General features: G+C 47.2%; 2 protein-coding genes across 4 annotated transcripts in view; one reads left to right on the top strand and one right to left on the bottom strand.

The window, feature by feature from the left end:
• Positions 1-23064, bottom strand: part of CPS1 (carbamoyl-phosphate synthase 1) — a 156752-nt gene that overhangs the window by 88538 nt on the left and 45150 nt on the right. The window lies entirely within an intron of this gene.
• Positions 6776-22512, top strand: LANCL1 (LanC like 1). Its single transcript, XM_027887832.1, has 9 exons — positions 6776-6890; positions 7045-7162; positions 12575-12782; positions 16486-16621; positions 16943-17089; positions 18948-19130; positions 20040-20216; positions 20474-20546; positions 21073-22512. Exons 1-9 carry the CDS (start codon positions 6810-6812, stop codon positions 21147-21149), a joined length of 1200 nt encoding a protein of 399 aa, XP_027743633.1. The 5' UTR covers positions 6776-6809; the 3' UTR covers positions 21150-22512.

The following is a 23064-nucleotide window of genomic DNA, read 5'->3' as shown; positions in this document are numbered from 1 at the left end:
ATATGGTCGAGAAGAGCTTCAGTTTGTCATTTCTGACTTGAGGGAAGAAATATGGATTGAAAATATAGAATACTGATACAGTGGAAAGAGAATACCAGCTGGCAGGCAGGGTGGTAGGGATCCCATCCCCAAAAGAGTGCTTTACCTAAGTGTTACCTTTTCCTCTTCCAGCCAGGGAGTCAGCCAGTCATGCATCCCTGCAATTTAACCTTTCCAGATAGCCAAATTCCCTCTCTCCTTCCCTTCTGGCCCTAACAATCCCCCTACAGCTGCAGCACACACCAGGAGCGTGCTTTGAGGAGTCTGGATGCTCATTTTGGGCGGCCTGGGTCTGATTTCCAGCATGAACAGCAGAAGAAATTGGTCTCAAGCCATGACTTTGGAAAACACTCAAACTTTTTATTCTACTGATTCCTGTGAAGCTTAAAGCCTTCATCCATCCAAATTCCAGGCTTTGCCCCAGCCCTCCTCCTCTCCTGACCGTTACCACAACACCTCATCCTGGCAAGGTTTTTTCATCCAGCAGGTAGAACAGCAGTACACAGCTGATACGCTGTGACTGCTTCCAGTTTTCTGCTTACCACCATCCTTTTATTATCAGCTCCCTACAACAGATGGACTATAATTTCACAGGCACCAGAAGAGTCAATAATTGCTTGGGAGAGGCAGGAAAGGCTGCTGCTTCAGTAGCAAGAACCCAGAGGGAAAAATAAAGGCAGAATATTGTGGAAGAAATATGGAGACCTGTGTTTAAGCATCAGCCTATATGACTATAGCTGGAGCTGGGGCAATTCAGACTGCTTTCTGTTGCCAATTCTGCTTTTTTTTTTTTTTTTTCCCCCAGGAAAATGGGTTCCATGAGATGCAGCTAAAGACATAAATAAATCTGTTTCAAGCTACTATGTTCCTTCTGATGGGACAGCACCCATTTTGATAGCCACTATGCTTTCTAGTAAAGGTCCCTAAAAGCATTTTTATCCATCCTGCCATTCAGCCATCATATACTCTCTACAGATTTGCAAAGAATTATATGTGGAACTGATATTAATTTCATCTTTTCATTGCTTACATTCCCCTGAAAAAGTCACAATGCAACTCATTTCAGGCTTCTCCAAAAGGCAAATAAACAATAAGTGAAAAACATCGAAGCAAAATAAGGAATGAGAAATTCTTTATGTTTTGACAGTCATCAGCTTACGAGCTCACCACACTGGATATGCTGTGGTGTTATGCATTTCCTTTTCCCACCCTCCACTTGCCCAAAATAATACATATGGAAGGCAGGAGGACACGAGGGTGAGAATGCAGTGAAGGAACTGTGCCTTTGCTTTGATCAAGGCTTTGAGTTGGCAAAATATTTTCCATCCTTAACGGTCAAGCTTTGAAAAGCCCTTCTGAAACCAAAAACAGGGAAAATATCTAAAACGCAAGAAGAGGAGGAAACTCTCTGGCACACAGCAAGCTCTGTTCCTGTGTTCCAGGCAGCAACCCATCATGAGATGTCACTCTCTGGAGAAGAAAGTGTGGCATTATCTCCTGGCACGGCCTGCGTGGCTTGTGGCTGAGCAACAGGCAGCTGTGCTGGCCCTGTGTCAGCTGGGATGAGCCCTCCTTTCGGAAGCCTCAGCACAGCAGCTCTGTTTTTCCAGAGAAAAATAAACCCTGCGGGGTTAGGGACATGACCAGGGTACAAAACAGTGTTCTTAGGTCCACATCCAAGCCTGCCTTTCTGCAGTGTTTTAGTCAGGGGCAGCCCTTTCCCTGGGAACAGTGAGGTCCAGTCTCAGCGGAGCTGTACGTGGAAAAGCCCTGCTGATCCATGTTCTGTTTGTGCTGCACCCAAAGCTCAGGGGTATACACAGCACCCACCTGCCTATTAAGATACCCACCATCTCCAAAGGTTCTTTAGCAGCATGCTTATGCTAACAATTATTAACGCTCCAGTCCCTGCTCAGTCATCAAACTGCCAACACAATTAAATCTGTGTTAGAAAGGAAGATCTGACCACCTCCACACTCTGCATTTAAGCCCAGTTTCACTCCAAGAAGCACCCAGCTGCATCCAGGGTATACCAGACACCTGAAAGAATTCTTTACAAAGAGCCACTATGAACATCTGAACTATGAGGAAGAGAGTTCAACAGAAGTTCACAGCCTATTAGCCCCTGAAGTGTTCCAGAAGAGACAGAAATCTATAGGAAATTGGGTTGATTAGGTGGCATTACATATTTATGGGAGCAGGATTTAAAGCAGTTTATTATTTAGAAGCTGTCTCAAGGCTTCTGTGTACTGACTGTTAATTACAGCTATTCCTAGCACAGGGACTGTGTTAGGTGATGCTAATGAATGAACACCTTTGTCTTGTGTGACTCACTGACTCTGCTTTCAGGAGGGAAGAGTGGCTGTAATGGGAACTATGAGCTACAAGAAGACTTCTAGGATGCTGGTTGCAAGGAAACATTTTGGGCTGGGATTGAGCCACAGATTTTATCACAACCAATCTCTGAGAAGCCAGAGCCTGACTGTGCAGTTACCTGCTCTGACTGGCTTTGCATCAGAATGGGAATCTCTCCTTCCTGATCAGATGCCTTTCTTTGGGATCTAAAGGCTGAAAACACTGGCCACAGCATTCACAGAAAAAAATTTCCCTGAAGATGAGAAGCTCTGAATAAGTCCCCCCTCAGAGCCATCCACCAACTCCCTCTCCAGTGATGGGAAGAGGCACTGAAACACAAGAGTCAGACACACAAGCCTAGCAGGAGCAGGAGACAAGAACCAAGATGAGTGAACTCAATGCAGAATCCAAGTGGAGTGATCTGAGAGCTGCAGTGGCAGGAGCTCTGAGAAACAGCAGATACCTCAAATCTACCAGGAGGCAAAACCTGGGACCTGACAGCACATATTTAGTGGCCAGTACAAACTTAGCCAAATCTATTACCATAAAGGTGGAGGTGAAGAATAAGTATCAAGATACTGACACAGGTGACAAAGCATTGCTGGATCAGGACAGACTCTGCAGTGCTGCCTGGGTTTCCCTACTGCCCATGGTAGAGATACTCAAGGTTGAAGGTCCTTTAAAAACATGATACCTAACAGTTTTCCACAAAAAATGGGTACACGCTGAGCAACAGCAGGTTCCGCTATAAAGAAGAGTAAAAGATACCTCCACGAGGTATCGTACGAAACAATAAGGTCCTTTCAATGCCCCTCAGAGTCCTCAGAGCACCCATAAAGCTGCATTTTATTGCTCAGTTTGGCAGAGACCCTGGTCACTGCCAAACTATTCACACTGCTAAGCAAACAAGTCAACAGTCATGCTTGTGCACTGCTCACCCTGCAGACATGCAAAGGTGGATGGAGAGACAGACAGATGTCAAATACAGAGTCAGGGCAAGAAATCAGTCATACCCACATCACGATCTCGTCCAGGGCTCGTGCTGCGCTTTAAAGACATCATTAAGGATGCAAGTGCCCTACACTGCTTTAGTCATTACAGCAAAGCAAGAGAAATCTGATTTGATGTCAGTTCTGTGCACAGATCAAAGTCTATCAGAGTCTCAACAAATCCTACTGTATTCCAGTACTACTGATCTCATCACTCAGACAAAGGGCTTCGTCCAGCTCTCAATTGTTTCCCGACTGGGTTTCTTTGCTCCTGCCCACATATAGCCCTTACTTATCACCTCTTCTCAATCGAGTCTCCAACTTCAACTTCTTTCTTTCATTTGCTAAGAAAGGATGGATTCCCACTGCACTGGGGGGACAGTATCTTACGGTCTACAAAGAGAAGAAAACGGCAAAAAGTCACAGAGGATTGCTCCACGTGTTTCTCCGAGGAGTTCTGGCCTGATGCACAAAACCACTGCTCTCTGCTCCTTACTCACGCAGCAAACAAACCCCGCGCCCCGCACTGAGAAGGGCATGGACGCCTACCCGGTGTGCCTAACACAGCCAGGCTCCTCCCTCTTCTTCCTTGTGGGACAGAGTCATCTAGTGGCTGAGCCCTGGCAGACCAGCTAAAGCTACCGCGCTGCAGCTTTAATAGGATGCTGATGCTGCCGGACACTGGAGACAGGTCGCTTCAAAGCTGTTCGGCTGTTAACTGCTCTACTCGGGACACCATATCCTTGCTCACTGCACTCCCTCGCAGACAGCACACAGCCACAAAGGCAGAACGAGCCACCCCCACATTTATTATTATAGGGTTACCATGCCAAGCCCATCTGGTCCCACAGCAGAGAGTCTGCTGTGTGAGGTCGGTCTGACCCTGAAAGGAGGCTGTGGACGGGGGTAGATGCCAAACCACCATTTTGGAAAGGCCACTTGCAAGTCCACATCTACGCTGCCCACAGTGGGCACCTCCTGCCTGGAGATGAGCGGTAGGTGGGATTACAGAACTGATGGATGCTTACAGCCATGGAAGGACAGTGTTCCTGCGAGGAGGCAGCTCCTCTCAGGTAGGAGGTTTTCCATATGCTTTCAGGCAGGATGACAAATAGTCTGCAGGCAGCTGTAACATCTGCCAGAGATCTGGGATTCACATCCTCACTGGAATGATGGGGGAACAGACACCCAGGCATCCAGAGGTTTTCTTCAGGGAGGACTGTGAAACATCCATTTTATCTGTGTAACCAGAGAACCCACAGACGTGTTACCAGTCCAATAGGGACCACCAACAGCCAGGATCCTTATGCTCCTAAAATTCATAAAGGGTTTATCTTTTAGACAATGCTGTGGAGTAGAAAATATTACACACTACTGTTTTCTTGTAAGTAGAAAGATTTTGGGACCCTATTCAACCACTGCTTGTGAGTCACTTCAGAAAAAGATTTTTCTAGGGCTAACTGTGATGGGACTACTGGGAACTGCTTTCTCACCAATTTCTATGTGTACTCTCATAGCTGTATCCACATAAAATTCCTCTCTAGATGTGTTCTAAACAGATCTGCTTTAATAGCTTTTTTTTTTTTTCCCCCACTGAATGCACTATGACCCTTTTTCAGACAAGGTAAACAAACAAACCCACCACTCCCAAACACCCCAATGTGACTGGGATTGCAAGGAGAACACAGGAGCAGCTTTCCTCTCAGGCTCACTTCTTGCTTTCATTCCCTATTCTGCATGGACAGCTCACTAAAGATGAAGTCACTTCCCTGGGCTCTCAGTGACAGCCACATCCTGGATTTCTGGATTCATCCTGGGCAGCAACAGGTGCATCGAAGCCTAAGTGACCATGATCACTTAGAAAATAACATACTGAAACATAACTCCTTGGAAAGATGGTGACAAGAACAGGCAGGATAATTTGGGAGTGCATCTTTGGCTTTAAGTGATCTGGAAAAAAATAACAGGAGAATCAAAGCCAAAAGAAAGACTGAAGCTGAAACGGTGTGCTTTATGCTGGAAGTTAATACTGAACTGTGCCTGAGGGAAGGAGATCAGTGAATATTGTTTTGACCTGTAGATGGAAGGAAAGACCATAATACAGGGCTGTGAATTTGGCCGTAAGCAGATCTCACACTATTTTTGCTGATACTAGAGCTGCCTCCCTGAATATTGAAGCTGCACAGTTCATCTCTCTGCCTTGAATGCAAAGCATTTTGACATGACTGAAATTCACTAAACAAGGCCCAGCTAACTGAAAAAGGAACCGAAAGCAAACATAATCGGGATTCCCTCTTTTCTCTTTGTTTCTCACCATCTCCTGAAATAATTTTTTTTTTCTTTGAGCTCTGACTTTACGCATTGCAATAGAGAATGGAGATATGGATAGAAAAGAAAAAGGGATCTGAGCACAGTGACAGCAGTCAGTGTGCAGGCAGCAAGGCCTGAATGCAGAAATACAGCACACAAGGACAAGAGAGCCCAATGAATGTTCCCCCGTAGCTGTACATGGGTACACTGTATGGGGGTGGCTCCAAAGGGTCACACTGCCCCAGAACAGCGGCAGGGAGATCCCCAGTGCCAGGGCAGCACAGATACATTGCATTTGGGATGAAAAACACTGCTCAGGTCATTGAGTCATGGGGACCTAAGCTCCTCCCAAGGAATATGTGGCTCAGAGAGTACAAGGGAGATGCATCAGTTCAGCACGGTAGAGTGAGGAAGAGCCCCTGACCCACATCCAGGCCTGATCCCAATCCAAGTGAGGGACTTGTGCTGCTGGAGGGGAGCAGGACTCAACACACGCTCCTCGCAGTGACCCCTGTCCCCGCCTGCACCAGCTGGACACCGCACCCACATGGTGCCTGTCCCCTCAAGACTTCAAAATCCGCAGGGGCTGGTGCAAGGGGCCCTAAACTCACAGGGCCTGCCAGTCCCATGGGGCCCAAACCCCACAGGCCAGCTACGTGAGACCTCTAAATCCCACGAGGCTCCCTAAATCCCACAACGCCACCTGTTCGGGGCGCTAAATCCCACAGGGCTCCCTAAATCAGATAGAGACAGCTCAATGGGACCTCTTAGTGTGTCTACACCCCACAGATGCAGACACAAGCGGCCCTAAATTCCCCAGTACTCCCTAAAGCACACGGGCGGAGCGGCAACGGGCCATCAACCCCACAAGGCAAGAGGCCTCACACTCCACAGGGGCCCCTAAAGCGCACAGAGCCTGCTGCAACAGGCCCCGAACGCGGCAGGACCAGCCGCAGCGTGCCTTGAGCACCACAGGGTCAACCAGAAAAGAGCCCACAAGCTTCGGACGGCCGGCTCCAAGAAAGCTCTTCACCCCCGGGACGGGAAGTGGAAGGGACGAGCCCCGGCGGCTCCATCGCCGCCTTCCGGGGCGGAGCCGAGCCGAGCGGGACGGACATGGCGCAGCGAGCGCTCCCCAACCCCTACGCCGATTATGACAAGTCCTTGGCCACCGGCTACTTCGACACGGCCGGAAGGGTGAGCGGGGCCGGGGGGAGCTGCCCGGGGGGATGTAGAGCAGAGACCTGCCTGGTTAAAACATCCGTGCGCCCGCCGGCTGTCCCCGGCGCATACCGATGCCCACCCGCCTGCCGGGGTTTCATTCACGTGTGGTGGCTTTTCCCCCCCACAGCTGACCCCCGAATTCACGCAGCGGCTGAATAACAAAGTCAGGGAGCTGCTGCAGCAGATGGAGAGGGGCCTCAAGTCCGCCGACCCGCACGACTGCACCGCGTACACCGGCTGGGCAGGTAGGGTCGGATCCCGTGGAGCAGGAGCTCTCCCAGAGGGCACGCCAAGGCAGACCGTGGGGCTTCGGCCATTGGAATGGTCACAGTAGATCCCTGTCAAGAACGGTGCTTCTTCCACGTGTTTTACTCAATTAAAATAAGGGATGTCTTTTTCAGGACTCCCCAGTTTTGAAGCAGGTTTGAAGTTGCAGAGGGAAGACCATGGTGCAGTAGGGCAGGATTGTGTCTTGTCTTGGTTAGTGGTGCTGAGCTTTTGCAACGGAGAGAGCCAGCACCTGCTTGAGAGCGGACATGGCAGCCTCGGAAGGGACTGGCTCCAAATCTGGGCACGGTGGGGATGATGACAAAACCAGTGCTCCGTGAAGTAGGCAGGGGCACATAGTAGGTTAGTTATCTCCAAGGAGTCCTTGCATATGGCAGCAGAGAGCTAATGGCCTGCGATAGTGTCCATCTTCTCTGTTTGGGCTGAATTTTATCTGATGACCTTGTCTGATTGGCAGGTTTCTCCAGTCCTGTTCCCCAGGTAGTGCCCCTCCACTTAGCCAGGGCTAGTCCTGCTCCAGTACCTGCTGGAAGGAGCAGGAATGCAAATGTGAGTATAACGAAGTGTGGAAGCCTTCCTCACACTAACTCCTGTGTGCAAAGCTTCCAGGAGCTTTTCTCTCTCCTGTTCTGCATTTCATCCTAGTTTTCCTTCCTTGGTGGCATGCCCTGTCTTCTCCCTCTTTCTGCCCACTGGTGTCAGGGAGGACACACCTTTTGCTGCTTTCATCCTTAGCTGCTGCTGTGTGCTTTGTCAGCTACCGTGCCTTCTGCACTGTGCCAGGCCCTAGGGAGAGATCTCAGGGGAGTGGCAATTAATATCCTGCTTGCTGGAAGATTTTTTGCTGCTGCTGCTGCTTTTTTTTTTTTTTTTTGTCTTCTGGCAGTACACTGTGATCCTAAATGGCAACTTTCTACAGCACAGTCTGGGTGTGGCTAAAAGCACTTGTGTGGGGGTGCTGTGGAACTTGATGCCAACAGTGTGCTGGGGAGAGTGGTGTTCATTGTGTTGGTGCTAAGCTGAAGCTGCAGCTTGATGACAACAGTGCTAGAAATAACTGCTTGAAAATTTTAGTATGGCACACAGGCAGCTCATAAGAAATGCTAGGATGCCAGTATTAAATTCCAGTGTGGGAGAACACTGATTTTATCAGTTGCTGCCTGGCAGCACTCTGCTCCCACTGCCTGTGAATTTATGCATTTTTGCTCAGTGCTGGCTGATTTCTCCTTGGAAAGTGGATTCAGTCTTCCAAGCTGTGTGACCCTGCTCTGAGGTCCCCTCCGATGAAAAGCACTCCTCAGGTAAAGATGGTCTTCAGTCATGATGATAGAGTCTGCCTCTGGCCAGAATAATTCAGCAGATAAAGCGGGAGGACAGTTAACTGATGTTAGGAATACACTTAAATTCTCAGAGGGAAAGGAAGACACCTTTTCCCAGAGGCCACATTTCCTTCCTTAAAATGGTCCCAAGGAGCTTCATGTTGGAAGGTGACTGCAGTTGTGAAACCCTTTAGAGCTCTGGTAGGATTTCAGCTTGTTTTCATTTGGAAGGGAGTTTCTCAGGAGGGATTCGTCTGTTTTTGTTCCAGAAATCATTCCTCATGAGAACACCACCTTCTCACCTTGGCTAATAGGATTAAAAAAAAACCCTGCAGATTTCCTGCAGGTCACAGCCAGTGGAGCGAAGTTTGCAGATATTACTCTGTTAATAATTTTGTCACCCTCCCTTCTTTCTAATCCCAGCTATATTAATTTATTCAGTGCTGCTTTCCAGAGACAAAATTAACGGGGCCGAGAGAGCAGCTTTTTCTTGTAATTGCTCAAGTAGAAAAGGCATGTTGGGTATCTCCTCATATAAATAAATCATTGCCCAGAAGTCTGAAATCAGCCCACACTCTCATGGCCACTAATAAGAGAGATCTTAAATGTGGCTCTCTTGGCACAAACTCCGTGTGAAATGGAACATGCTTGAGTGTCATACATTACACTCAGGTAATTCACAGCATATGCTGGCGTAGGGAAGGACTTACATTTTCAGCTCAGAGGCAGTGCAAACATAGTTTGGATCAAGATTATTGAGGCTGAGTGCCCTCAAAACATCAGCTTGTTACAGTTTCATTCAGTAGAGATCAGGGCCCCACAGGCAGCATCTGGTACGTGCCTGGGTACAGACCAGCCTCAGCTGTTGAGTTCTGCTTTGGCTTTTAATCAGTTTAGCAAGACTGCTGGAAGAGCTTTTGTGGTCTTAATCTGTTTCACTGTCATCACAGTGTTGACTGAGGGAAGGTAAACTGCTGTAAGCTAACTCAGAGTTGGAAGCAGTTCAGATCCTGGCTGAAGTACAGCTGCCTCATCTCTTTTCCAAAGATTAGCACGAGGATGCCGAGGAGTACGTACGTGCTGTTGGTATTTCTCGTGGTGCAAAAGGCCTTGCTCCAAAGACTGCCTTGACTGGGAGCACAGATGATGGGAAGGGAATGGAAGGGAACCGACTTCATTCCTGTCACCTCTCAGCCAGCTGCAGATGCTTAGGAAGCTCCTGAATCTGGTGCCGGCTGGACTGTTTTGTCCTTCCAAGGTGATGTGGTATTTAAGGGAGAGATTCCCCTTCCTCCACCCCATGGCAGTGCCTTTGGAATTTGTTTCCCATGGGAGCATTCCCTTCTCTGGCAATGTCATGGCTTTCAGAGCTCGAGGGCCTCTGAAACAGAGCCGTGAGTGCAATTGGCCTGTCCCATCCACAGCTTTTGGCTGGCCCAGCAGCCAGTGTGGATGAGGAGCAGGATTGAGTTGCCTTTTGAAGGGGCTCTTCAAAAGACATGCCAGGTGAAAAGAAGTTGGTTAAGAAGGAATAGAAATTCTGACTGTACCAGTTCAGGAAAGCTTCTGGAAAAACAGCTTTTTATTCACTTTAGTGCAGTTTCTTCATTTTAACCTCAAACCCCAGAGAACTTGAGAGTTCTGTTTAGAAAAATGGAAATCCTCAGATAATCCCTACAGAACAAGAGTCAGTGAGGCTGCATTTGGCGAGAGATGTGTCACCCACGTAAACCACAATTCTGCCAAGTGCTTGGTGGGTAGTTTTTGTGAAATCTCCATTTCTTGGAGATTGTCAGTATTTGACTGCACAAGGCTCAGACCAAGGCCATGTAAATTTTAAGCTGGCCTTACTTTCAGAGAGTTGGATCAGATCACCTCTATTGATCCCTCCTAGCCTAACATGTTGTAGGATTTTATGGTAGGGTAAAAAGTTTTACAAAAGAAGCAACTCAGGTTGAAAGGCAGGAGGCACCTGAGTAATGTCCCATGTCCCACAGGGCACTAAGGCAAGCTGTAGTAAAACGCACTTGTGGCTCCCCACACAGTTTTGAACGTGGAATGATACAGCCTTCCAGAGGAGATGTCTCACTGTCCCATGCAGCATGGCTTTGGCATGCATTTAGGAGCACGAGGTAACATCACATGCATCTGCATCAGAAAAGATGCTTATTATCCTTTGAGCTGGGCAATAAAGCTATGCCATTACTGCTCTTTTACCCCATGCCTGACTCATTTTAATGAGTCACCTGTCTCATAGGACACCACCAGGCTTCACCACTATGAGCAGAGAGAGGTTTCTACTTCTTCCCTCTGTGTTTGACATCCTGCTTTGAGGGTGCTGGCTGACTTACTTCCCTGGGTCAACACAAGAGATCTTTATGGCTGTCGATGGTCAGTTTGGAACTGGTCCAGATTCGATGACCAGATTTTTCCCTTTTGGAAAACTGCTGTCCTTTGTGGAAGGACCACATTGCAGCTTAGCTCCAGGTGGGCAGGGAGGCATCTGTTCAGAAGAGTCAGAATGGCATAACTGCTTGCAGGAATAGTGCAATCCAACATGAAAAGCAAGTCTAGGCAAGGCAGCCACTGCATGGCAGCTCTGCTGGAAACAGGAGTCTCAGAAGTCAAAAAAACAGGTCCCCCACCCAGAGGACTGCATTTTGTGTCCTCTGCATCTACATGTCAACATTTCCTCTTTATGTGTGGGCCTGCCCTTCTCTGCCAGCCTTCCCCACCTTGGGGCTCACAGATCCAGCAAGCAGCAGGCTGAAGGCAGCCCTGCTTGTGCACTTCCGATCAGCTTGGGAGTATGAATTCCATGAGGAATGAGTTAAGAAAATTTACTTCAAATTCAGTTTTTAAGGCTTTTGGGTTTAAAAATAAAAAAAATAAAAAAAGGAAAAATGAATTATTTAGGGAAGCAGCTTCCATTTTTAGTAGAGGTTAGGTAGGGTTTTTTGGAGTCTTTCCAAAGATGCTTGGGCCTGGGAAGAAAGGGAGTGAGAAATGTTTTAAAAGAGCAAAAGGCAGAGAAGTCAGAGGAAAACATTTACATTCTAAGAATTCAATCCTAGCAGTACTCTTGGCATGGCAGTTATGTACATAATTAGGGTGTTATGATGGTAGTGGGAATAGAAGCTACTTGCAAAACTAAAAGTTGTACATTAAAGCAGATAACTCAAGGATGCAAGTTGTGCTCATACAACTATCAGGCCTATTAGAGTCTAGAAGCTGTGCTAGGTGCTCAGTAAATCAAAGAGAGTCACTTGACATTTGCTAGCTGGAAAAGGAGGGTTCCCCTTCAGAGAAGGGCTTCGTATCCCATCCTTATACACTTGAGTGGTGGCACTGTACATCTGAGCTCTCTCTGGAATTACTAGCACTGAACTGCTTAGAAAGAGGACAAGGTTATTAGCTTCAGCAGGAAATGGAAATTTTATACATAATGTACATGCAGAATTGACTTGTCTGGAGCACAAAGCTTTGGAAATTACGCATGCAAAATGAGAAATTGATCTAATTTTGAAATTGTCCTCAGTGCCATGGAAAGTAATTTTACAGCATGCTTGCTCCCCTCACCTTACCACATCGAAATCTGCAGATTGGCTCTATTCATTTAGGCTTAAATGCAGGATCTGAGTCTTCTTAGAAATGGTTACTGGTAAGGGGAGAAATACGCTTCTCTCAAAGTGATTTAGGCAAGCAGCTTTCTTCAGTGCACGTTTGAGGATGCCTCCCAGATCAAAAGGATGGTTCAGACAGGGCAGACCTGTCAGACCCAGCCTTAGCGAGGAGTCCTCGGTTACCTACTAAAAGCTTCAAGAGCTGGATGAGGACAGGGCAGACAGAGGGAAGGGACAGCCAGTAATGTGAGCATTCGGCAGAGGAGTTGTTTCTGGATGTCCCTGGATGTGCCTGAGAACCTGTCTCTAAGGCTTATGCCCTAGATGAGAAAGGGGGATGGGCTTTTAGGTTAATTATAACAGCCAGGGCAGAGAGCAGGAAGATTAAACTTTTCTGGTGGGTGCAGCCTCCGTGTTCCTTTTTCAGGCATTGCTTTGCTGTATTTGCACCTGTGTGATGTGTATGGAGACCCAGCCTACCTGCAGGTGGCCCACGAGTACGTGAAGAAGAGCCTGAGCTGCCTGACGAGACGCTCCGTCACTTTCCTGTGTGGCGATGCTGGGCCCCTGGCGGTGGCCGCTGTCATCTACCATAAACTGCAGAACCAGAAGCAGGCAGAAGACTGCATCACTCGGTAAAACACTTGGTTATGTCTTTGACCTGATGTTCCCCTCGCTCCTTGAGCTGGGCTGAGCTTGTGTGGGTACCCTATGCCAAGCCTGAATACGTTTTGTTGCAGTCTTGTGTGAGAAATAATCCAGTAACTTAGGAAGGCCGTACAAACTAGTTCTGCCCTGATGAAAGAGGTGGCTTAAGGACAAACACACTTGCATGGCAGCATGGGGAGCAAGGGTATTGGTCAGCTGGTATTGCCATCTTAAAAATAATTCTGATAGACACAGGAAGAAAAAAGTGCCAAAATTAAAAACAAAAGAAAAAATACAGAAGGTGGGGTTCGGTGTTTTTTTTTGAGAACCCTTCAATTTAGTTTTACAGCCAGTTTGATGAAAAGGAGAAATGTGGTAGAATTATTAGATTTAATTTTGGCACTTGCTTCCACTTGCTATTTATTAGTTGACTTTGACTTAAACCTAAGATTGACAGCATCCCTTTCAACTGCTGAGTGCAGCTGGTTATGATTAATTTATTTCTATTTCTTGCCTTTCCTAGACGCTTTTCAAATGTATTTTTGTTGGGTACTTAAGACAAGAAAAGAACAAACAAGCAATCTTAGATCAGCATGTGGCAGAGGAAGGAAAAGAGTTAAGCAGATGCAGTTGCAAGTGTTTCTTGCATAAGGGAGATCAGTTCTCAGAAGGTGAGAAACAGCCCAGTGGAGAGTTTCCATTTTCACATGATTAGCACAAAATAAGACAAAACCTTTTGATGCTTCAGAACAACACTGAGTGCCCTTAAACAGCCACGAGCAAGTGATGTATAATAGCAATTAAAAAAAGCCATGGGTGGGAATCAGACATGTCTATACAGTTTGGACACCGAGTTCCCACTCCCTTAACTAAGAATAGCTTCTGGTTCACGTGGATATGGTGAGTCTGAGGACAGAATTCTTTATCCTTGTAATAATCTGTGGGTTGGATTTTGCTTAATACTTTGACAAAGTGAGAAATCTCACTATGATTAATATATTTGCTAGCAAAAAGAGAACTAGTCTGACAAACAGTGCTGGTCAATTGTGGTCAATACAAAAGTCCCAGGTTATAAAAAAAACCCTAATTCGTGTTTTCTTGCTGAGCTCTCCTCTCTGTGGGTGCCACCTGTTCTGCCTACAGTTCAGTGGCAGAACGGAATCTTGTGATTAATTCTGCAGTGCCATCTAATGGTATCACAAAGGTAGAACCTTGCAAATTGGTTTCTTAATACATCCAAAGGGAGGAAAGGAAAAAAATGTGTCTTTCTCGAAGGAACAGTGATATTGTCCTTACTCTGCCCCCAATTCCCAGAGCAGGAAGTTTGACCATGCTCCTTAAAAAACAGAGTATTTCTCTGAAAAGTAGCTCCCTTAATCAAAACTCTTAAGTGGGTTTTTAGTATGCTGTTTAGTTACAGAACAGTTGCTAAGCTATGCAGTGCAAGAAAATGCATTTTCTGTCATAGCTGTGGAGAATGAGGGCCTCTCTCCATGTCCTCTGTCTTTTAAAGGACCTCATCTTTACATAGTCTGTGGAGAGAATCCATCAGCCAGGTTTTACCTGCAGTGGAAGAGACAGAAGCTTGCTCCCTCTTAAATGAATTCGTGACTAACAAATGTGCTTTTATGCTCTAGAGAGACTGTTTCAGGGCAGCCCATTTTCCAAGAGCCTGTGAAAATCTGAGCCATATTCCAGGAGCCCTCTTTTCCCTGTCACCTCCCACCAATTCAGAAGGTCAAAGGTTTGCTTTCAGAGCCGGTGGCTTAAAAAACATCCAATTCTGCTCTACAGCTGCCTCGATTTCCCTCTATCCAGAAACTGCTGACAATTGAGGTAACAGGCTGGTGTGTGAATAAGAGTGGCTCTTCCTTTCAGAGACCCTCGCTCCTGAGAAGTGCATTCACATGCAATCAGTCCAGGAGCATCCCAGGCATCTCTTGCTGCACTCATGACCGCATTTCAAAACCAGCAGAAACTACTGGCAGGCTTCCTCCCCTGATGATCCTGCCTGGAAAGCAGCTAGAGGGAAGCACTGATGGATAAGGAGCAAGAATAGTAGCTCCAGATGCTCCGGATTTCCCCATGGAAAGAATTTTCATAGGTCCCAGACCTGAGCTGAACAACATCACCAGACAGCATCTCCTCTGGCCATCCTGCTGCTGGGCAGAGTGTGTCCAAACACTGCTTTTCTCCTTGGAAACCCTCCCCATCGTGCTTTCCTTGGACTTGGAGACAGGGGCCATGAGGAGGCGGCAGGGCTTTCCTTTCGGCCCCTGCAGCTGAAAGAGGAACCTGTGCTTAGTCCTAGTCTTGGGTATAAAGTCTCTCTCCTTGGTTTAATCTGTGGGAAACCTTCGCCATGGAGCATTGCATATTTCAAGTGGCACGTGGGAGACAGGGCCAGTCCACTTTGAGACACTGCTCCCTCCTTTCTCCTTCAAAATCCCTGCTTACGTTGAGTCCAGTGCCAGGGAAAGTTTCCTGCCATGAGGAGTCGCAGCCCAGCATCCTCTCTCTGCTCTGAGGGTACTCTGGACATTTGGTTGTTTCTTTGCTTTGCAACACATTGTTTGGCCCTGGAGCCAAGGCTGCCAAGGCACCTTTTCTGTTCCTCACACTGCTGTGACAGGGAAGCCCAGCACACACAGAGCTTTCCTGGCTGGTTTCGCATCAGGAAGCAGCTCAGGAAACAGCCTTGCAAACACCTGTGCTAGTATTTGAAAAGTGATGGAACTTTTCAGATTGCTGTCTCATGGGTGAGCAGAAAAATAAAGCCAAATCCAGTCACACTGCAACCTGCTGCTCTGACAGGGAAGGAATCCAGCCCTGCTGGAAGTGTGATGAGAGGTAAAACAACAGAAAAATTGCATCAAAAGTGAATTGGGCTACAAAGCTTTGGTGTGAAGAGCTGTCAGTCTCTGTTAGCACTACAGGAATATCACCAACTTTGCAGCATGATAATAGAAATGTGGCAGAGAGAACACTTGACTGCAGCAGAGGTCACTCTCTGCACTTGTAGGCTAAAGCTTGATGCCAACAGACATTCTCACTGCTGTCCTCACTGCTGCTCAGCTCTCCCTAGAGCAGATTTCTTAACCTGTGCCACAGTGCACAGATGCTTGTAGCTCCACCTCTAACTTCTGAGATTTTTAGTTCATGGAGGCAGCTCTGTCTCCACTGATAGTGTAGCCCTGGCCACTTGCAGGCATGGAGAGGAAGGAGCTTTTCTATCATGATTTCTGAGCATTAGGGGTGAGATTTTTACACAAAGCAGCCAAATTAAAGGGATACCAGTTTAGTTTGAAAGTAGTCATTCCTGGCAGAGGGTTGGCCTTGCCAAGGGAGATAATGGGTGGGCAGCCTTTCCTGAGCAATCATCAGCTTTATACCGACAATTTCCTTTAGTTCAGGTAGCTTTCCCAGGGATGGTGGTCTAAAACACAAGCACATGGTGTGAGTGCATTATAAAGGGCTGGGCAGGCTAAAAAAGCTGAACAAAAACCAGAGGGGAAAGAGTGATTCCACACCTTGCATAGCTGGAAGGCTGCGACACAGAGACCGGCCTGACATCTGCCAGGGCACAGGCGGTATGAAGGAACAAGCCATGGTGGTGAGCAGCAGTCTCAGTGCTTGGTTACGTGGCTTTGAATGTCCTCTAATCTCCCCCACGGGAATTTTTCACCCTAGTTTGCTCCACCTGCACAAGGCTGACCCACGGGTGCCCGATGAGCTGCTGTACGGGCGCATGGGCTACCTCTATGCACTGACGTTTGTGAACAAGCACTTCGGAGAGGAAAAGATCCCTAAAAGTCACATTCAGCAGGTAACTGTGCCTTTTGCTGTCTCTTGCCATGCAGCCCATCTTTGGGCAGGTCAAAATCAATGCTAGCTGTAGAGAACTCTTGCAGTAAGGGAGAAGCCACATCGTTGCTGCTTCGTCCAAGGGGACAAAGCGCCACGCAGAGACCCTCTGCTGTCTGTGTATATCCATAGCCAGTACAGAACTGGCACATATTTTACTCCCTCGCTGATGCTCTTCCCTCTGCTTGGGCAGAAAAACAGCTCTAGTTCTGTGTCAGTGATACTCACTGTGGTGTGTCCAAGACAGCAGCGTTTCCCTAACCCACATCTGTTCCCACCGCAGGTCTGGGAAGCAGTTGTAGCCTCAGGAGAGAACCTGGCCAAAAAGAGGAATTTCACAGCCAAGAGCCCCCTGATGTACGAGTGGTACCAGGAGTATTATGTCGGGGCAGCCCATGGTTTGGCTGGGATTTACTACTATCTCATGCAGGTAAGAGGCACTGGAGAGGAGGGAAGGTGCCCTTAGCAGCTGTTTCACATTTCTTTGAAGAAGGAGCAGCATTTGAATTGGTTCTTGGTGATGTCGAGCTGGGAAGGGTCCCTTGTCTGACGGACTTACTCGTGTTTGATCATACATCCTCGCTACTGAAGGTTTTCTCCAAGACTGAGACTGAATCTCCCACCTTGATAGAGAGCTGTAGGGAAATGTGACCTGCAGTGTCACCAGCAGTGTCACATAACGGAGGCCTGGAGGCCAGCTGGGTCTGAGTTTCCCCCTCATGTCAAGTGCTTATAAAGTATTCCTGTTTGTTGGTATGTGTGAGCTTCCTGCATTTTTTGAGGTAGTTACTTGGAGCAATCTCAGGTCACTGGAGTGAGAATCTCTGGGAGCAAAGCACAGTGAAGGAGATTGCATTTGTAGTAGGGAAGCGGGACAAGCCTTTGTATCCAAATGAGAGCCTGTTTCTAAATGTGAAAGAGGTGGGACTTTGATAAAGGAGCTGAGTTCTGTAGTGCCTGAAGCAGGCAGGGCAAGGTAAGAGGCTGGGAGCTGCAGTACCCCTTTGCTTTGATGCTGTCTTTCTCACTTATTTTGCACAACTCTTTGGAGCTCTGGCTCTGAAATGAGGGTAATAATTCCCCTAGGTGGGTCACTTTATGCAGAAATTCACAGTGCTTAAGCACTTAGAAAAATAACAGTAATAAATAACATTGCATTTTTAAAGCACCCATGAACGCAAATTATTTTGATATAGAAATAGGTGGTATCTTTTATTAGACCCAACTCTCAAAATAGGTGGGGAAAAAAAGCCACCTGGTTTCAAGTATATTGAGCTTTCCTTCAAGACTCTCAAAGTTAAAACCCTCACACAGGATAAGCAGCACTCCTGCGAATATAACCCTCTTCTGTGTCTCAGAGAGGAAGGGGTGGTTGGTGGGTTTTAAGTAGATTTGGCAAGAGGAGGATGCAAGGTGATTATTGCTCAGGAGCACCAGAACAGCTAGCTGAGAGTAGGGGTTACAGTGTTGTCTGGGCTGGTTGTTTTAAATAATTTTTAAGTTTCGGTCTCCTATAAAATACTGCATGGGCTGAAGTACAAGGAGCCTGGATCAGCCAAGCATAGTGCAGAAAAGCCTTGGGGGAAGCAAACAAGTGAAATATGAGGAGACAAACATCTTTTATCTCTAATGGTTTTACAGCACAGGTATTGATTTTTAATTTTCCAGTTATTAACCTGGGAACAGTTTGATCCTTAGGTGAGAGTGCTCATTGCAGTCTGCTGTGGGAAATCAGAACTGCACAGATTTTGTGGGGGGCAGTGTCGTTGGAAGAGGACACTGAGCCACTCCTTTGCTTCCATCTGAGGTCAACAGAGAGGTAACCCCCTGGAAATCGCCCAGCAACGTGTGTGAAAATGCAGCATCACAGCTGAGATGCTCTGGGTGCTAGGACTCAGCCCTGGCACTCATCCATAATACTGCTGTTAGACAGTTTATCTCTTCACTCCAGCTCTGGGTATGGAAGCTATTCCAGCTCATCTTGAGGAAAAGCAGCAGCAAGCCCTCTTGCATGGAATGCTGGGTGACATGCTAGGGACAGTCTTTGTTTCTGGGATGCAAGGGGCAGGACTGGCAGTAAGACCCTGCCCAAAGACAGAGAGCAGCCAGGGGCTGAGCGGGTATTTGTGAAGCCTGAAAGGCTGGCCCAAAGAAATGACTTGATTTACAAGGAGCAAGAGGGAACATAGCCACAGTTGGCTTTGTTTCTGCCTTTCAGGCAGATCTTGGGTCTCTTAGGGACAGACAGAATGCTAATTTTCCCTGATTTAATGCTTTCTCTCTCTTAGCCTGGCCTTGGAGCGAGCCAAGTAAAGCTGCACAACACAATCAAGCCCAGTGTGGACTATGTCTGCCAGCTCAAGTTCCCATCTGGGAATTACCCTCCATGCATCGGTGACACGAGAGACCTACTCGTCCACTGGTGTCATGGGGCACCAGGGGTAATCTACATGCTTATCCAGGCCTACAAGGTACCAGAAATCTTGCAGAGACCCTTTGGGGACCCTTAATGTGGGACTTCATCACAGAGAAGACACTGTGAGACCCCCCCACACACACACCTGAGAGTAGGATGGCTTGTTACAGTGAAGTCACCACACAGGGAGCGCTAACTGATATGAAAATTAATCTTTTAAAAAATATTTCTGAAAATACCCATCAGCTGTGTGGGTTTTCCTGTTGCAGGTGATTGATGGTGACAGCTAGTTGTGTGTGAAGTGATGGTCATACATCCCATGTGATTGTATTGATACCGAAAAGCGGCAGAAACCACCTTCTTAACACCAATTTGTTGTTAAAAGGGGCATTCTTCTTTGTTCAGCAGGCTGGACGTTTGAAGGAGAGCTCCTCTAATCAAATATACCAAATGACAGACAGACAGGGCTTCTTATTACACCTACTGTTTACATATTCATTAGGTATTCCCACTTAATACATATTCATTAGTTCGCTTACACAGTCACACCACTATTGGAAGTCCTTTGGTCTTTCCAGGTCTTCTTCACTGTCATTACCTCAGCTCTTGAGCAGCTACAGCAGGTACAGCATCATTGTGTTCCACCACCACAAACTGTTAACATTTGTTCTTTATGTTACCTTGTTTGGGTACACAGAGCTTTATATCTGCTTTGTTTGAGCATATCCTTACAGAATTTTCTAGGACTTCTCTAAGATCATACTGTTCCTTATTTGGGCATTCTGAGACACTGTGAGTAAAGTTTCTGTTTCTTCTATCAATATCCAAAACATCCTCCTTTAAAGTAGACAGCAAAGTAACTTCCAGTAGGAGAGAAACTAATTAACCCAGGCCTCTACAACACACAAGGATGTTCTTTGGAGCAAATCACCTCAGCAAGGACAACTGTCTCTTGCCTCTGCAGGTCTTTGGGGAGCAGCAGTACCTGAACGATGCCCTGCAGTGTGCAGAAGTGATCTGGCAGTACGGGTTACTAAAGAAAGGCTACGGGCTGTGCCACGGGACAGCTGGTAATGCTTACAGCTTCCTGGCACTGTACAACCTCACTCAGAACATGAAATACCTCTACAGGGCCTGCAAGGTAAGAGCCTGAGGAAGAGAGAGGGGATTATTCACTTCTGCCTTCTACAGGACCGCTTTTGCATTTGAAACCCAGTTCCTACTGTGGTGAACACACGGCTAGATCTGACCAGCTGCACCAGAAGAGTCCTTCAGCAGTGCAGTCACTGTATAGAAGGGATTTCCCACAGGGGCAGCATGAGGATGAGGGTGGTATTTTTTTTTTCCCAAGATTTGTCTTTAACCAAATTTGAATGCTTTTTGTTCCTCTTTTCTCAGTTTGCAGAGTGGTGTTTAAGCTATGGGCAACACGGGTGCCGGACTCCAGACACACCATTCTCCCTCTTTGAAGGTAACCTCAGTCTCTAGCCTTGCGTTTTCCTCCTGGATCAGAACTGGTCCAGCACCAAGGAAAACCAAATCCACCTGCCACTGAAGCCGTTGCAAAACTCAGTGTAGAGGATGGAAAGGAAATTGTTCTCACTGTTTTTACCCTGTTCCCAGGAGCAGTCTCCCTGCAGCACAGGCTAATGTCTGTTTACAGTGACAGTTCCATCAGTGAGGACCTCGGGCAGCAGTGTCACAGGGACCAGAGTTGGGCAGAGCTGCTCAGAGTGTTAAGCTTGGGCACCAGTAAAGCAGAAGGGAGGGAGCTGGAGGGGGAAAGGACCCATTGCGTTTTCCCTGGTGCTTTTCACTGTTTGATGAATGTCAAAATGCTTTCCTCACTGAAATACCAAAGCTGCTTGGGTTTAGACCTTGGAAATTATTTAGGGCCTTTTCTTCTGTCTTCATGACTTATTCACCCGTGAATAATTGAAAAAAATGGGTGCCCAAAGGGAATCTTTCTGAAGCATAGTGTGGTTTTTTATCCTCAGGAATGGCTGGAACAATTTACTTTCTTGCTGACCTGCTGGTGCCAACCAAGGCCAAGTTCCCTGCATTTGAACTCTGAAGCTGAGCTTGGCAGTTTCCTGCCCGAATCCTTCCACACGTGGAAACACAGTTGAAAGCTGTTTTCTCCTTCTTCCAGACCCGTCATTCATTTTTCACCTAACTGAACGTAATCCATCCTCTTGAGGGCATGCTGAGTTCTCTAACATTTCTAGTCATCTTACTATGTTGCTTCAGTTTAAAAGACAGAATGCAGATTTTGCTGGTGTCCCGTAAAAGCGCAGGGCTGCGGGTGGGAGCAGGGAGAACTGTACAGTATTTTGTTGGCTACAGAGTTTTGCTATTTTATGTATCCCATTTCCTGGGAAAAAGTTTCTATTAAATGTAAGTTGGGCTATTTCATTTCTTTTTATGCTGACAAATAGTTGCAGGAATTTAGTTGCCTATGTTAGACAAAAGATGGAAAAGTGAGACTGTTCCCCTGCAAGTTGTTTTTAAGTGTTTTCTCTCTGAGCACCTAGGCAGTATGTGGTTCAGTAGCTGGGCTGCGCCATGTGAGGCAAATGTGATGGACTATGAAGTCTTTATATGTTGTTAATGTCGTCTTGCAAGTGGCAGAGCTGGAACTGACATGCCAAAGGCTTGTCCTGAATTTCCACCTGTTTGCTTCAAAGGCAAAGGCTATGTATAGCTCTTTTGTGCATTTTTTTTCCTGTGGCAGACAAGTAATCCGCTGCCATCTTCCATTAAACCTTGCTAGTCTGTGGGTCATCTAATGGAAAACTCCAGTCTAAAAGTGAGCTGAGCATGCTGGCTGGTGTGGTCTCTTCTGGTTAGTTTTGAAAGTTTATTTTGCAGTCTTTATTTAAATTTGTGTGCTAGGTGGTGCCAGGTGCACCAGCAGCAAGGGAAAAGAATTATATTCCACTGAATTCTGTCAGTGTTTAACCTACTGGCTGTAATAGATGTTGTTTACATGTTTTCTTTTATAAGCTTTCCCAAACCTGGATAATTTGAGTCACTCGTTTGCCTTGCTACTGCTTGTTGTAGTTCGATTTGCAACCACACACTTACCCAAACTGGAAAATTTGCCCTAGGTTAACTAGCTTTGACCTGTCAAGCAGACCAGATACTTAGCAAGGGGTAACTCTGATTTTCCGTCCTTTAGCTGATGCTGCACCGATTTGCAGCAGAGACCTGACCCTGTAAAGCACTTCCTTAGCACTGAGCATGAACGAAGCACTGATTGCAGGGAAAGTTCCAGACACAGCTGCACTACTTTGTGCTGTTTGAGGGCAGCTCCTCAGCCCGCACAGAAGTGGCTGTGGGTGTTGATCTTTCAAGGGCCCAGCTGCTGAGTGCCTCAGGCTGTGAGAGCAGGTGAGAGCTGCAGGGCAGCACAGCCACACTCCTGCACCAGTGACGATGGAGCAGAACCACCAAACCTGGCGTACTAACACAACGTGCCCACATGTGCCTGAACGCAGGGCAGCCAAGCCCCAGTGGCAGAGGCAGACCCCTCGAGAACTTTTCCTCGAAGCCCACACTCCTGCTGCAATCACAGGTTTTTGCAAGTCCACCAGAAGACAGCCTGAAGTATGGAGAAGCTCATCTGCTTGGGGCTGGGCATCCCTGTTAGAAGCCTCAGGCTCAGCAGCAGGCATTCCCTGTCATTCACAGGGCCTGAGCAGGGAGGAGGTAGGAGCTGGCTAATCAAACAGCACACGAGGCTCGCTGGAAGTCACCTTCCAGCTTGGCGGGTATGGTGGCAGGGTAGGGACACTGAGCCTGGGTTTCTGCTGGGTACTGCTTCTGTAGAGGAGATGGTTTGCACAGCCTGTGTCATAGTGTCAGGACAGCATAACCTCCCAGGGTTTGTACACTGATGGGGGGCTATCAGGGCAATGTGTACAACTGCCGAGTGGAGCACTGTTTAATAAAAATGCTGAAATGACCAAGCTTTGAGTTATTTTTAC

Source organism: Empidonax traillii, unplaced genomic scaffold, assembly GCF_003031625.1.
Source record: "Empidonax traillii isolate 1590-97213 ecotype Southwest subspecies unplaced genomic scaffold, ASM303162v1 scaffold223:size1722714, whole genome shotgun sequence".
NCBI lineage: Eukaryota > Metazoa > Chordata > Aves > Passeriformes > Tyrannidae > Empidonax > Empidonax traillii.
Note: the sequence above shows the minus strand (reverse complement) of the source record. Positions and strands in the feature narration are given on the sequence as shown.